The sequence below is a fragment of the Gallinula chloropus genome, assembly GCF_964237585.1.
Source record: "Gallinula chloropus genome assembly, chromosome: 12".
Lineage (NCBI taxonomy): Eukaryota > Metazoa > Chordata > Aves > Gruiformes > Rallidae > Gallinula > Gallinula chloropus.
Window position 1 is genome coordinate 22384126 of NC_140097.1, and position 16345 is coordinate 22400470.

General features: G+C 48.6%; 1 protein-coding gene across 2 annotated transcripts in view; it reads right to left on the reverse strand.

The window, feature by feature from the left end:
- Positions 1-16345, reverse strand: part of POC1A (POC1 centriolar protein A) — a 51787-nt gene that overhangs the window by 22601 nt on the left and 12841 nt on the right. The window contains exons 6-8 of one of the 2 annotated variants that reach the window (XM_084269850.1): positions 13486-13619; positions 5848-5916; positions 3299-3397 (exon numbers count right to left, since the gene is read on the reverse strand). In XM_084269850.1, the coding sequence (XP_084125976.1) occupies positions 3299-3397; positions 5848-5916; positions 13486-13619 (302 nt within the window). Of the gene's footprint in view, positions 1-3288; positions 3398-5847; positions 5917-13485; positions 13620-16345 lie in introns of both variants that reach the window. The other variant, XM_084269851.1, reaches the window with a different exon arrangement.

Here is a 16345-nt window from a genome sequence, read left to right on the forward strand (position 1 = left end):
TCACACAAGCAGGTCTCTCAGTTCTAGCCTGTCCAGGTCTCTCTGGATGGCAGCGCAGTGTCCTGCGTGTCAGCCACTCCTCCCAGCTCTGGAGCAGTGGCACTTGCTGAGGGTGGAAGCTGTTCCCTCATTGAGGTTGTAGATGTTAAAGACCAAACCCAACACTGAGCCCTGGGGAACACCACTAGTCACAGGTCTCCAGCCAGACTCTGCTCCACTGATCACCACCCTACTTAAGCCCCGAGGCTGTAGCAGCGACAGTGCTCTTTAAGGGCCCAGCATGATACACTTCTGAAAGATAGAAGCCATTAAATTCAGTTGACAGAAAAGAGATGGCTGCCATGAACAGACAGTTACTACAGAGCCAAGATTTCCATGCTGAGGTTAAACTTACTGAAACTAACAGACCAAACCATTTTTCAGATGGATCACCTTTTTTTTTAAAGCAGTATCAAGTCTAATTTTAAACTCAAACTATGGTATTCCAAACAAGCTCTCAGACTACATGGTTTATTCTTCCCCTTCTACCTTTGACATTAGTGCAGCCCAAACTGCAGAGCCTTTCATCCCTCCTACCCTGACCCACATAGATGTTGTGGTACTGGTCATATCTTTGCCTTTCCTTTCTCATGAGGCATGAGAGCTCCTCACAGGCAGATTCACACACAACTCCTCTCACAACAACGACCACAATACACCAGTACAGATGGGATAAGCTGTACCAGAGTATCCTGTTAGCAGACTGTTGCAGTTTTGTGTAGCTGTGCTGCTGAGATGGCTTTTGCAAACAGCAGCCAGAAGCTCTCTGTAGGCCCCACACTGTAAACATTGGTCATTTCAAGGCCAGAGTTGCTGCTGACCAGGGCTGAGCCAGTTGGAGATGGTCACAGCACCTCAGGGAATCACATACAGGAGAAAAAAACCTGCAGGCAGACATATTTTGCCACTGGAGAAGGGAGTGAGAAGATGTAACACGCAGTGTGGACACCAAGGCCTGGGAAGAAGGTTGGGGCTGGGGGTGGGGGGGAGAATGAGGCCTTTTGGGTGCCAGAAAGAGATTCCCCTGCAGCTCGCAGAGAAGTCCATGATGGAGTGGGTGTCCCCTCGCAGCCCATGGATAAGGATGGGGAGCAGAGACATCTACAGCCTGTGAAGAGATGGATCCACGCCTCAGCAGGCTTGCTGGGGGACTTGTGACTTTGCAGGGACCAGGCCAGGGGAGTCTGGGCCCCAACATCAGCACCCCACAGAAGAGAGCCCTGCTGAGAGGCCTGTGGTGAGGAGATGACTCCCCCACAGAGAGGGCTCATGCTGCAGAAGTTTGTGGATACAACTCTCACATGCGTGGGACCCCACAGTGCAGCAGGGGAAGGGGGTGTGTGGAATGCGCCCCCCAGCTGAGACTGAAGACAACTCGGGAGGAAGGGACTGAAAACCCCCATTCCCCATTCCCTGCCCTTCCCCACGCTGTGATGGGAGGAAGAAGGGAGCAATATTATGATTGAAGCAAGCTCTGTGAAGAAGGGAGGGGTGGGGGGGAAGTAGAAGTGTTAAAATCTGGAGGAGGAAAGCACATTGTGAAGAACTGACTGGAACCCCACTGCCCATTCCCTGCCCCTCCCCACACCATGTTGGGGGGGGGAGAAGGGAGTAAAATCGTGATGAAGTTTAAGTCTGCTAAGAAGGGAGGGGTGGGGAGAAGGTGCTTTAAGACCTGGCCACGCTTCTCATTACCTGACTGTGGTTCACTGGGTGTGTAGTTGTAGTGTAATAAATCACATTTCTTTCCTTTACTCTGTGTCTGTTTTGCCCATTGCACTAATTGCAGAGTGATCCCTCTGTCCTTATCTCAAGTCCTAAGCCTCCCAATATATATTTTCTCCCCTTTCCAGCTGAAAAGGAGAGTGAGCAAGTGGTTTGGTGGGTATTTGGCCTCCAGCCAGGGCCAAACCACCACACAGACACCCTGTCTATACTACTGAAGCCATTCATTGGAATGTTACAAGCCAAAAATAGTATTCTCTTACAATAAAGGCTTTTGTAGTGTCTGCTGTATTTCCAGCCCAGAACTAACACTCCACAATGTCTTAAATAAAAGCAGAGAGAGTTCAGAGTTAATCCAGTTCAACAGGCTGATAAAGAGGTCACTGACTGCCAGTTTAACAGCCTGTGTAGCTTCAGAGTGAGCACACAGGAGAGGAGGAAGAGTCAGCTTTCACCAAAACCAGCCAAGGACTGTTAAACACTTTTACCTCCTTCCAGCTGTGATTGCTCCCTACCATCCCCTCCCATCCACCCAGCACTAACACCTTCTGGGTGCTTTTGCCTTCTTTACAGAGCAGGAAGGTTTCAGGATTAGAGCTGCAGGCTCAAATCTTGTCATCACAAAGTACCACAGCTGTGCCAACACCTCCAGCACCAGACTGAAGTAACAGTAAACAAAAACGCTCCTGTGTTTAAGAGAACAGAAGTTTAGTAGCCCAGTAAAGAAGATTTCAGTTGATAAGATTAAAAGTGCTGCCACAGAGCAGCAGATCCTAGCTAGAAGCTTACCTTTCAACCAAGGCAATGCCACATGAGGTAAGTCCTGCAGTTCAAAACCTCCTTTTTAACTTACAGCTCGTGTTGAAGACGATGAAGAAGCACCACAACACAGCTACAATAATGTATTTCAGAATCCTGGAGGTGCTGATATGCTCAAGTGTATCAAAAATATCCAAAGCTTAACAAGACAAAAGTACAGAAGCTGAAGGGAGGCATCACCATGCAGAGAGTAACTTGCAGGGACTCTGTAGGGTTACTCTCATGATAGCCACAACATTCAGCACCAGTCCTACACTCAGATCAGCACATCAGACCGAATTACTCTGTGGATTTATCCATTAGATATAGTCAGAACTCAGATGTCTCTTACCACATGGTTCAGGCAACGAGGAAAGAAGCTCCAGTATAATACCTCACTTATTTCTCATGTGTGAGGTCTCCAGAGTTTTCTTTCCATTGACAGACAGCAAAGACAAAAAGATACCATGAACAGCCTCTATTTTGGGGCCTGACACCAACCTGACAGATCCACATCACTTAGCAAACCTGACTCCTGGCTGCTATGCAGGTCTGTGCCTCTGAATTACCACCCAAGCTCACCACATGTTTTGAAACACAGGCTGGTAATACATGCACTACATGTATTTCCCTTTAAATTCATTATATAGCATTCTCTTCTAAAGTACACTTCACAAAACAAGTACAGGATTGGTTCAAAGCCAAGTTTCTAAGCTGTTTCTGTACTCTGACCTACCAGAGGGTGATGGGTCTCATCCACACTAGTGCCAGACTTCTGGGCTTTCAGTACGTCAGCGTCATCTGCTGCATCAAAGTTTGTCTTCCACACCATCACCTGGAGAACAAAGCAGTCCCTTAAGATTTCCCACCTATGTTTGCTTAAAGATCAATTTTGTCAACACAGAAGAGTCAGTAGATACACACCCACACCAGAGTTTACCCAAGAAAAGTTCTGCCATTGGTAACTAAGGATGTTCTTGGTTATACTGTGTCTGGAGCTAGTAGCATATTTACAGTGTTCTCAATGAGAAAGTGACTTCTTCCAACATCTGTTGGGTCAGAACCCTTGTGAAACTGGAGAACTTCAAAGCAACATGCAGAATACACCAGGAAAAATGCAGATATTTAAAATAACATGCTTAGCATCATAGCACCTATCAGCCACACCCCAAGCAATTGGTCACTGGTTTATTATGAGGTTCATTCACAGGAAAGGGAGAGCTAACACTCAGAAATTATCATTAGGGATCCTGTGTTAGTTTATCAGCTAAGCATGAAAATTAAATCCCACTTATAGGCAATTTCTCTTCTGAAATACTAATACCATACAGAGAGAAGAGAGGCCTCTACCACATAAACCATTTCATCATATCAAGAGCAAATCTAGAGAGCAAAATCCTTAGCAGTGGCTCCAAGTCTTTAAAAAAATCAAAAATAATCCATCAACAGTTTTGAAAGCCAGAGACACAACCATGAACCCAGGCAGCTCTTCTTGGTTGCTGGAAACAGCAGTGCTTTTTCACCTACAAATTTTCATCTATGCTTCACGTGTTAGTAACCAAAGCCATTCTGTTCTGCAGCAGAACCCCCCCACAATGCTCTTTTATCCTACAGGTTGTCTCCTCACAGCAAGCAAAGGTGTTAGGAGGGAGATGGGCTTAGCCACCTAGGGTTAAGAGCAACAAAATGCAGCTCAGTGAAGACTACCAGCAGAAATGGACTCCTGCTCAGACCACTGCTTTGGGCTGAAGCCCATCACATCCTCAGCAGGGCAGCTCTGCATTACAGCAGGGGTACGTTGCATCAAGAGGAGTGTGGCCAGCAGGTCACAGGAGGGGATCCTCCCCCTCTGCTCTGCCCTGGTCAGGCCCCACCTGGAGTGTTGTGTCCAGTTCTGGGCTCCCTGGGATAAAAAAGCCAGGGATCTCCTGGAGAGAGTCCAGAGGAGGCTACAGAGATGATGAAGGGCCTGGAGCATCTCCCCTGTGAGGAAAGGCTGAGTGAGCTGGGGCTGTTCAGCCTGGAGAAAAGAAGACTGAGAGGGGATCTGACCAATGGTTATCAATATCTGAAGGATATTGAAAGCTTCTGGGAGCCCAGAAATCAAAGACAAATGAAGCTTTGCACATAATCAATAGCAAACAAGTCATGATGAACTGCTCTACACCTGCACCTTCCAGCTACACCAGGGCATTTAAGGGGAACAGCAAAAAGGTGTATTTATTGCTTGTAGTCAATGAGCACTGCAAGCACACACCTTTATCCAGTGACCCCAATACAATCAGACAAAAACCTGGATGCTTCTCTTCCAAGGGGTCAGTTTTAAAGCCTGAAATCACAAGTGCCCTGGAGATGGGATGCCAAGTCACACTGCACATCTCAGCACAGCTATAAGATGGGCTTAAAGCACAGCAGGTTAATGGGACTGTCACCAGCTACAAGCCCAGGATTAGCTTCCTCCTCCATATGGCACCACTGAAAGATGAGGAACCCAGCAAGTCATTTCAGCATGGTCTGGGCATACTGGGTAATTTTTGCTTTCCACCCACTGGCAAGAGAAAACAAAGCCCAGCAGCTTTTAAAGAAACATGGCTTGTGGAACACAACTCAGAACTGGAACTATAAGGAAGATACCTCCCTTCCTGCCTCACCTGCTTCATCCACAAAACCCCTATCCATGACACCCAGGCTCCCAATCCTAACCTACATGTCAAGGTCAGCAAAGCCCAACTCTGACCCAAAACACTGTGCAGCCCCAGCATCAGTGCAGCTTTGTGCTGGGCTCATTAACAAAGCAGCCCACAGCCTCCAGTCACAGCCAATCAGACTTAAACCAATCTGATCTCCATCACTGCATCTCAGAGACAAGATCTGTGGGAGGAGAGCAGCACTAGGGAACACAAACTAGAGAACTCTGTAGGCCAGCAGAGCCTGGAAGGAGTGTTTAGGGAAAGCATATGCCTGCCTGGTCCTTGTGCTCGTGTCTCAGAACCAGCCAGTGGCAGAGCAGGAGGCAATCCATCAGCATGCCTTTGATACCACAGGGGTCTCTCACCATGGCCATTTATACACCCATCCAACCTACTCCCCACCTCAAAGGGACAGTATTTCCTTTTTGAACATACCCATCCCTAGAAAAAACCTGTCTGAAGAGCTTCCTCAGTAAGAAAGCTCCTCCTTTAATATCTTGTGCTATTTAATATCTTCTTCTCTCTTTGAAAGAAGCAAGAAGCCAAGAAAGCAGTGACAACAGAGCAGAAGACTCAAATTAAGCTAGTCAGATACCTGTTCATCTGAACCTCCAGATGCAAATAAGTCTCCAGCTCTTGAAAATGCTACACAGGTGACTGGCCCCTGCAAAGAGATTTAAAAAAAAAAGAAAGAAAACAAAGAGTTAAAAAGCTCTGCTCATTAGTTTAAAGGCAAAATTTAAAAAGCTTTTTCCTGTCAGCCAAGTGGGCTACAGCTCACTGGCACACACTTACCATTCTCCCCATTTTTGTCCACTGTTTAAGACACAGTTTAACATCCACAGCATTAAACCTGGAACAAACCAAGTGTTCCAGCTCCAGACTTTCCCCCATTCCCTCTCAGATATTTATTAGAAGTAGTGAAACTGTTAAGTTTTGTTAACTGCTGCCTGCAGCCAACCACCCAGAGAATCACAGGGGCTGGAAGGGACCCCCAGAGCCCATGGGGTCCAACCCCCTGCCAAAGCAGCTCCCCAGCTCATATTGCACAGGTTGGCATTTGAAGAAGCCTCACTCTTAGAAGAGTCAGTTCTGACAGACCTGGAAGGGTGCTGACTGCAAAGCCCTGCTAAGTACAGCACACACAGCACACCCCATGTCCATCCCCATGTCCTCAGCCTTCCCTCCAGCACACAGGAAGGAGCAGGCAGATGTGGAGACACAGTTAAAACAGAGCTGGGAAGTTGTTAAGTGTGTTCAAGCACATGCACAACAAACTGTTCTGTGTAGAATAAACAGCAGAGAACTTGGCCAGTGAAGTTTATGTGAGCTCCTGACCACATTACCTGCAGACTGGCTTAAGCCTGAGTTTTCATCCCTGCCTCTTCCCATCTCAGAGGCTGCCTGGGGCCAAGTTTGCTGGGAACAAGCTGAACTAGTGACAGGCTGAGAACAAACAGAACCAGCCAAACACAACCAGAAGAGCCATAGAAACAAGAACACTCCACTCCACACCCTGACAGGCCTGGAGTTACTGTCTTCCCAGTAAGATCATGTATCTCTGAAGACAAGTAAGAAGCTTCTCCTCACCCTGCACCGAGTTGCAAGGACAGATTATTCTGTTGGGAGTTCACATCTTCCCAGTGGGCTTCGATGGAAATCTCACTCCCAGTTTGTTTCTGGCTTCCCTTCTTTCTCTCCTTCATAAAAGGAAGCTCACCCTGAAGGTAAACAAACACCCATGACTGACCTTTGGCTGAGCACCCAGCTCACTGCAGCCTGTGGCCCACTGGCACAGGGTTACACCAGCAAACCTCCAGTGGGTGCAGTGACTCGAGCACAGAGCGCTGAGGGATTGCTGGATCACCCCTTCACTGCAGCAGGTCCCAGCAGTTTTGATGCCTTCTTACAGAAAGCTCTCAGGTGAGGAATCTCACCAGAAAGGGTGGCCAGCAGGGACAGGGAGGGGATTGTCACTCTCTGCTCTGCCCTGTGAGGCCTCAGCTGGAGTCCTGTGTCCAGAGCTGGGGCCCCAGGACAAGAAAGATGTGGGGCTGTTGGAGAGGGGTCAGAGGAGCCACGGAGATGATCAGAGGGCTGGAGCAGCTCCCCTACGGAGAGAGGCTGAGGGAGCTGGGCTGGGTCAGCCTGGAGAAGAGAAGGCTGTGGGGGGACCTCACTGCAGCCTTCCAGTCCCTGAAGGGAGCAGAGAAACAGGAGGGAATCAGCTTGTTAAAAGGGTAGAGCTGTTAGCACACACTGCTGGCTCATGCTGAGCTTCTCCTCAGTCAGCACCCTCAAGTCCTTCCCTCAGTGGTGCCCTCCATCCCTTCTCCCCCCAGCCTGTCCTTGTGCTCAGGATTGCACCAACCCACACACAGGACCTTGCCCTTGGCCTTGCTGAACCTCATGCAGTTCACATGGGCCCATCTCCACAGCCTGTCCAGGTCCCTCTGGATGGCATCCCCTCCCTCCAGTGTGTCAACCTCACCACACAGCTTGGTGTCGTTGGCAAACTTGCTGAGGGTGCATCAATCCCACTGTCCATGTCAGGACAAGGATACTGACCAGTGCTGGTCCCAGGGGTGACCCCTGAGGGACACCACTCCTTACACCTGCCTGTGGATGTTGCACCATTGACCACAACTGAGTGTGACCATCCAGACAGAAGCACCCTTCTGTTGTTATTCCAGAATTCCCAGGTCTGCAGCCTTATTGTGCCTGCAGAAGCTGCTAGCACTAATCCCCAAATTCCTACAGCTTCTTGCCTTAGATTAAAGAGCAAGCTGCAGAAAGAAGGGTTACACCAAGTCAGTGGTAAGGAACATCCCTATTTAGTCCAGAGCTGACCAAGAGCAGGAACACTGCTGAGTTTCTGTGCATGCCAGAGTTTGAAGCTACAGTATTGATTTTGGTGATACTGGGAGAGAGCTGGAAGAGTCTGAGAAAGCACACAGGGTGTGCTGAGTGGGAAGAACACTGCCCCTAAATGATACTCATCTCTTGTGAGCAGGGACTGCCAGGACAGGGATAAGCACCAGGGAGCCTTGAGAACCACCAAGGGCCTGCACACAGGATGTGGCAGAGAAACTGGAAACAAACAAATCCATACAGGAGGAATGATAACAGGATTAAACCTAGTCCTCTGCAGCAGAGTTGGGGCAGGTCAGATAACCATGCCATGGCAGCTGGAACACCAGGTGACATCCCACTCCTAGCTGCCCAGGTAGGCAAGAAGGGTGAGGCACAGCATGTCACACAAACTGAGCTATGTGCAGACTACCCACCCCAAGGGGGATTATACCTCCTCACTTCCCCACTTCCCACAGGAGGGTAACAAGCACAAGGCCTTTGCTGCCCTAGCAAGTCCCAGGCTGATCAGCTTTAATGTGGCCTTAGGAAGAGATATTCAGCACTATTCCAGATGGCTGGAGTGCATTCATCACCTGGAGAGGTGGGATCTGAAGCCAGGACACAGATTACACTACCAAACAAGTGACTGGCAGGATGCTAACAGCATTGACACAGGGATAAGAGAGCAGGAACAGCATGCCTGAACACAAAGCTTTCAAAAGGTGGAGCTGAAAATACATCTCTCTGATATAAGTACCTAAAAGAAAGGCCAAGAGTTTAGTTTGGAGAAATGGAAGTGTGCCTGGAGCAGAGTCCTACCTGCTGACAGCAGATGAATGTGTGCTGTCTATAAATAAGCAGCCCCAGAGAAAGCCCTCTTCAGCACCACTGCCTCCCACACAGGGCTGCTGGAAGACACAAAGCACGTGATTTCAAGAACAGCAGAGCCAACACCAACAGTCACTTCAAGTCAGGAAAGGCCAGACTTGCAAGCTGCAGTTCAGAACAGAGCTAACCTTTGGGCTTCAGCATAACAGGAGAAACAAAAGCCAGGCTGGAGAGGGTCCAGAAATGAACCAGGGGAGAGTAGTTTAATGATGCACAGTCTGCACAATGAAAGGAGAGACAGAGGAAGGTAGCTGGGAAGACAAGTGGGGTCAGGGATGCCCATAGATTTATTTTTTCTCTGGGAGAAACTAACACATCCTAGAGAGAAGCCAGGCAAGAGTAAAGGAGGCACCAAGAACAGACATAGCTAAAGGATGCAAACAGTTGAATTAAAGGAGAACTTCCTCTTCCCCTGCCCACAAAAGGAGACATAGAACTGGGGAAAGACAAATCAGTGCATCTCTGGGAATAGATTCACTAGTATCTCCTTTTTCTCTTTGTACAAGCAGAAACAAGGTCTGAGAAGCAAATCTAACAGTGACCAATACACTGGGATCACCCATTCAAGGTCTCAATGAAGACTACTGAACAGAGTAGTCATTCCCACCCTTCACAGTGCTTTCCATGGCTTTGTAGCACAGAAGAGGGCAAGTCACACTTGGACATTGGAAGGACAAAGGGTAGAGGAGCAAAAGATGCAGATTAAGTGATCAAAACAGTTTGGAAACCACAGAGAGCAGGTGAGTCTTGATAAAGGCATCTGAGCACCAAAGAACACAGAGTCTGGATGCACATGTCTCACCTACCACTTGGCTTCAGCAGCAGAGAGAGCAGTGAAGAGACTCCAGTGAAGACAGAGTTTAATTAACAGACCTTTTGGTAAGGTGGGAGTGCTCAGCTTGTATCACTGGACCAACAAATAGTGTACTTGTATTTCCTCTTAATACTCAGAAACACTCACCTCAAGGCAACTACTTGTTGTTTGCAACAAGCCCTTCTCTCCCTTTGCTGGTCCAGGTCTGCACAGCCCTGGGACATGCTCATACCCTTTAAAGAGGACTAAGCCTGCACTGATGTTTAATGCCACCTTGGGAGAGCTGACAGCAAAAGAGCCCCTGCCAACAAAGCAGAGAGCACTGACACCACCCAGGCAGGCAGAATGCAGCTACTTCATGTTCAAGTCAAGGCTGCCTGCTTGGAGCATTGGAACTTCTGTGTTTCCTGTCTTCCTATTTATAAATGTAGCCATGAGGATGCTTCCTGAGCATGTGCTGAGGCCTCCCACTGCCCTCCAGAAGTCAGCCTGGAAAGGCTCTGATCAGACCAGCACCATGTACGTCCCTGCCCTGCTCTAGCAGGGCTGCAGGCCCCAAAACATTCTGTTCCCCCACAGTGATGCAGTCCCAGAGGCAGACCTACGTACCAGCCCCATGTCTCATCCCAATGGAATGAGGCAAGAGGACTTCACAGCTTGAAGCACTCCAGAACTCAAGCATGCAGCACAGCAGAGTGATAGCTTGCAGCTGCAAGATGCCAGCTCCAAGCTGCAATCTCCAAGGATCCTTCTGGCAAAGGGGACCAGCTACATTACAACTGAAGACAGCAATGTAAACTTGGCAGTCCTCCCTAGGTAAACTACAGCTAATCAGCTGCTAACAAATTCCTGGCACTCCAGCAGTTGCGTCAAGAGTTCTGCCTGAAGGTCCTTCAGGGGAGTTTTTTTTTCATTCAAGTGTCCCCTCTCACGCTGCCTTCCCAGAACAGCCTCAGCAGCAGCCAGCTAGAGGAGCAGGAGCCAAGTCTCAGCCAGTGTAGTCACCCACACAAAGTCCCAACTCAAGAATGTCTTCAGAGGGGGCTGCTCATCTGGTGACTGACCTATAGCTCTCACTTCAGGCAGCAAGTCTACTTCATGACCCAAAAAAAATCCACACCCCCTTCGTTTTGAGCTACTTGGGGGATAGATACTGGCAGAAATCAGTGAGAACAGAGGAAAAAGGGGAAAAAAAAAGCCATCAGTATTAAGTAGCCTGGGTTTCTCTCTGATGAGGCTGGAGAAGCAGCCAGCACAGACCTTCATCCCCATAGCTCCTGACAAGAGCAGGGCCTGTTGTCACTGATGGTTGTTTACTGTTAGCAGCAGTTAGCACACGTGTAGGGGAAGAGGTTGGTATGTAGGTATCTCAAATCAGACACTTAGAGACCCAGCCCACAAGAGCAGAGCACACACCAGCAGAGAAGATGCCAGTGAGGGCTGGGCCATCTCCATGCAATGCCCTTGAAGACAACCAGGAAACACTTGTTTCCAACCCAAAGGAGGTTTAATCCCACAGTGGGAACTGCCCTTCAGCTGTGCTAAAGCCAGAGGGTTTCCAAGTGCCAGTCAGGTGCCCAAGAGTGGCAGACATTGCCTTACAGCTCTGGAACAGTGGTGGGGAAGAACACAGAGCTTTCATTCTGCTGCTGAGCAGAGGATTCCCAAAGTGTTTTGCAGAAGCCCTCAGTTTAGCATGGCACCAACCTGAAGGGACTCAGTATGGCCTAATTCTGAAGATATCTAACCACCATTGTCAGTTTTGAGCTCTCATCCAAAGCTGGACTCAGTTCTGTGCTGCTGCACTCTGAGGAGCAGCCTCCAGTGCAGGGGGAGCAAAAGGACAAGCAGGTCCAGCCTCCTGGGAGCAGCAGAACCAGCACATCCCCTCCTGAGGGCAGGGCAAGAGGGGGTCACTCACACTTACCCTCTCCCTAAAGACACCCCTGGCCAACTGACACAGGCAACAAAACCAAAACTCAATGTGAGGTCAGGACAACCATTAGCAGCTTTGCAGCCCCTAAGAGGAGGGTCCCTTAGTGCAGCTTCCAAATGAAGGAAGTGTTATGCAGTTGAGGTTTAAGCCTTAGGACAGCCAGCATTTCTTATCTGTTCCCCACTCTTTTCAGTATTTGAAGCCTTTGGTCAGATTTAATCATTATCTTCCTGTGAAATAGAACTTAAAGTATGACATTGTCTTATTTTTTCCATTACAATTGCAAGAAAGGAGACAAGTTTACCACCACAAAGTTAGTTACAGAACAAACCTGACCTTCCCAGACAGCAGACAAGGCAGTCACTAAACAAAGGCATAAGCCACCAGAATTATCCCTTCAGCAGCTGAGGCAGAACCATCCCCTCCACCCTCAACCACTTCAGACTGTGACTTACCCCAGCTAGTTCCCATGCTTTAGGGCTTATCCCATTTGCCTGTTTTCTTCATCCCTTTGGAAAGGGAACCTTTATAGCAGGTATGATTTTTCATGCCTTTGAGCCCCACTCAGCACAGATAATGAAGCTGGTTTATAGATTGTCATTTACCATTCCAAAAGAAAGCTCCAAGTATTCATATAACTCATCTAACAAGCAACACATCCAGCAGCACACTACCAGCAGGCCAGTCAGTTAAACTGTAACAGCCAGCAGCATTTATCACCTTTGATTATTTCATTCAGTCCATTAAGGAATTGGAAGTGTGCTCCCAGCCTCATCCCAAAATATATTTCCTCCATTTCACCACCACTGGCCTCAAGGCTCCTGTCAGGGAAATCCCATTTCTCTTCCCAACACCTACATAAGGGGACCCAGGGTGATCTGCACCACTCAGAGAGAGGGAGACAGAGCTGTGGTCCAGAAAACACAGGACAGACATGAGACTGTGCCCCTTCAGTCTGAGACCTGCATCCTCAGTACCACAGCTCCCTTCCTGCCTCACTGGCTCATCCTCTCCCTTCCTTCCCCACAGGTCTTCCCTTCAGAAGGGTGTAATAATCACTTCTGAGGTCAGGACTGCCAGTGCTGTTTATATGAGGAAGCTTTCCAAAGGTTTTTAGCCCTGAAGAAGAGGCTGAAGCATGTGTGACCAATAGGTCTGGGGAGGGAATTGTGCCCCTGTACCAGACACTGGTGAGGCTGCACCTTGAGTGCTGGGTCCAGCTCCACCATCAGAAGGACATGGAGGTCCTGGAGTGAGTGCAGAGAAGGGCAACCAGGCTGGGGAAGGGGCTGGAGGGCAAATCCTCTGAGGAGCAGCTGAGGGAGCTGGGGGTGTTGAGCCTGGAGAAGAGGAGGCTGAGGGGAGACCTTCTCCCCACCTCCCCTGCCCTGCCAGGAGGGTGCAGAGAGGTGGGTGATGGTCTCTTCAGCCAGGGGACAGGAGATGGGACAAGGGGCAATGGGCTCAAGCTGTGCCAGGGCAGGGTCAGAGCAGATGGGAGGGAAAAGTTCTTCCCTGGCAGAGTTGTGGGGCTGTGGCACAGGCTGCCCAGGGAGGGGCTGAGTCACCTTCCCTGAGTGTGTTTAACAGAGGGGAGATGAGGTGCTCAGGGATGTGGTTTAGCACAGGATGGGAAGAGTTGGACTCGATCTTAAAGGTCTTTTGCAACCTGGTGATGCTGTGATGAGTTCACCCCATTTGCTGTGAGCTGGTACATTGCTGTAGCAAAGGTTTTGTCTCACCTGGTGACTGTGAAGTGTGTACAGAAGTCTTCCTTCTAGCAAGTCCAGAATTTTAAGAGTTGAATCATTGGAAGCTGTAACCAGATAGTTTCCAGAGGGATGAAAGGAAAGACTGTTTACCACAGCACTGTGCACTAAAGATGGAAAGAAAAGTACATGATAATCACTGAGACCAGTTTACACAATCCCAAGGCAAAAGAATGAAATAAAGTACAAGCACATTCCAATTTTCTGTTACAAAGTTTAACAGGAAAACCATCACAGGGAAAACATTCCCCAATAACTCTTCAAAGCATTAGAGAACAAGGGCAGTATTCAATTCTTGCAAAATAGGCACTATATTGAAAAGGAAAAGGAAATTTAAGGCTACAGAAGCTTCCAGGGCAGCCCCAAAACATAACTGTGTGCACAAGCAAGCCTTACAGCTCAGGGAGGGGGCTGGACCCTTACATACTTTACTACTGCTCTGCTCTTGCTCCCAGGTGGCTGTAGAATGAAATCTGTGTGGCACATTAAGCAGGACTGGAGTGCTGATCAAAGCCAGACTCAAAGTTGGCACCACACAGGTACTTTGGGTTTGCTATCCAACTCTAACCATGTCTGGGCTTAAGAGAGACCAGGAAACAGGAGCCAGCAGCTGGAAAGGGATCCCACATGAGCACTACCCCTTCAGACATTCGTTTGCCTCACCAAAAGCTTTAAACAAGTCTGAGTACAGAAACTCCCAGGAGCGTGACATTCCCCTACAGCAATCCTTCCTGAAGGGTTATTTTGAAAAGACTTGAAGAAAATGCTCTAGGATAAAAGTCAAGCTACAATTTTAAGGTCACTGTAACATTCAACATCTACTCAACATGGGCCTTATTTCTTCCCCTTCCCCAGACTCTTACAGAACAGACTCTTGAACATATTTCTTTAGGAGACGTGCAGTACTTTAAGGAACACACAGCCTTCTGAGCATATGTGACATTACAGACTAGTGAGACTGACTATGCTTGAAGAGGGTTGCAACCACCCAATTATTCTTAATTACATGAGGTGCCCTCCAAATGTCCTGGTATCTCAAATCTACTAATAGATCTCCCCAACTAAACTTGTATTCTCCAGAGAGCCTACCATGCATTTCAAATCCAAACTGCACGTTAAGGACCACTCAAAATACAGCTTGAAAGACACTAGAAGCAAATCTCTTTTGCAGATGTGTGAAATAACCTTCCTCAGCACAATTCCTCTTGACCTGGACTATTAAAAGGCCTCAGCACAGGTAGCTTCTAAACAGTTGTTCTTGTTGGCAAATACCAGCTCTATCACAAGCTGCATCTCACCCTACCCTTCAGCCCTGCACTAGAGTAGGTATTAAAGGAGGAAGAAGTGACATGGAGCATTCCCTCTTGAAAGAGTGCTAAACAGACTTTCCTTTGACAATCTTATTCCAAGTGATTTGCACTATTCCTCACCCCATTAGCATCTAGATAAAGGCAGTTATTTTTGTCAACCAAGGCAAGTCCTGAAAGGAATCACACCAGAAATAGACAAAGTTAATGATCTATTTTCCAAAGTTCAGATAGTGAATAAGCTATTTCCAGTTTCACCAGAAAACCTTTTCATAAGGGAAAGGAATCAGGCAGACTGGGGCTCTGTATGCAGAGCCAAGGAATTCTTGGCTGTCATAAGCTCAGAGAAAACTTCATCTTCTTCTGCCAAACCAGCTCATACCTCCCACGAGAGGATTCACAACGCCTCTCCAAACACTTGCCAGCACGTCCTGCAGCCTCACTTTATTTCATGTCATAAACAATAAATCCAGTGCAGCACAAGGTGGCATCTCCCCTGCCTTGCTGCTGCAAGGCTACCCTTCTGTCAGCCAGGGCCCAGAAACCTCACAGCCATTTGTGGTGGTTCAGCCCTGGCTGGAGGCCAGACACCCACCAAAGTCGGTCCGTCACTCCCCTTTGTAGTTGGACAGGGGAGAAAAGATCTATTGAGAGGCTCAGGAGCCAGTGTAAGGACAGGGAGAGATCATCCTGTCACCAATGACATGGTCAAAACAGACTTAACACAGAGTGAAGGAAAGAAAACTCTCTGATTTATGACACTACACCCCCAGTGACACCAGAGTCGGGTGATGAAAAGTGCAACCAGATCTTGAAACACCTTCCCCCACCCCTCCCTTCTCAGCAGACTTCCCTTTAGTTATGATCTTGCTCCCTTCTTCACCCCCATCAGTGGCACTAAAATTGAGTCACTTCAGCCTGGAGAGTGACTGAACATCACTGTCCCAAGCCAGCCTTCTGTAATCAGTGAGGACAAGAACTTCACTAAATTAGGATGGACTTTGAGACAGGCAGAGTGCCTCACCAACAGACACCCAGCCCTGCAGGAACAGTAGAGAAGCACCAGTTGTTCCTCTTTAGCAGGAATTTAAAGCATCTCTTTCCCTACACCTGCAACAGAGGTGTGTGCCCCCCCCAGCTCAGCACAGGCCATTTCTGTAGGGGGATGACCTGCTGCATGAGAAGGTCCACACCAAGGACAGGACTGAATACAGCATCTGCTGCTCTCTCTGAGCACACTCAGATAGAGCTCCACCACCACCACACAAACCACCACCAATGGTTTGGCAGTTTGCTCTCTACTGCAGCTTTCATTTGGGCATGTCACACCTGGAACTAGCCCAGGCAAAGAGGGCAGCACTGCTGAGAGACTTGCCAGCTTTAAAGAACAACCCAACTTGAAGAGGAAAGCTTGCAGCAGGGCTACTTGTAACTCCCTGGAGCAGCACAGGCTTCAGCAGGGTTCCCTTGCAGGCAGCTAGGCAGCCCCACACACCCTGGGGGGACAGCTGCTCTCTAGTGGGACT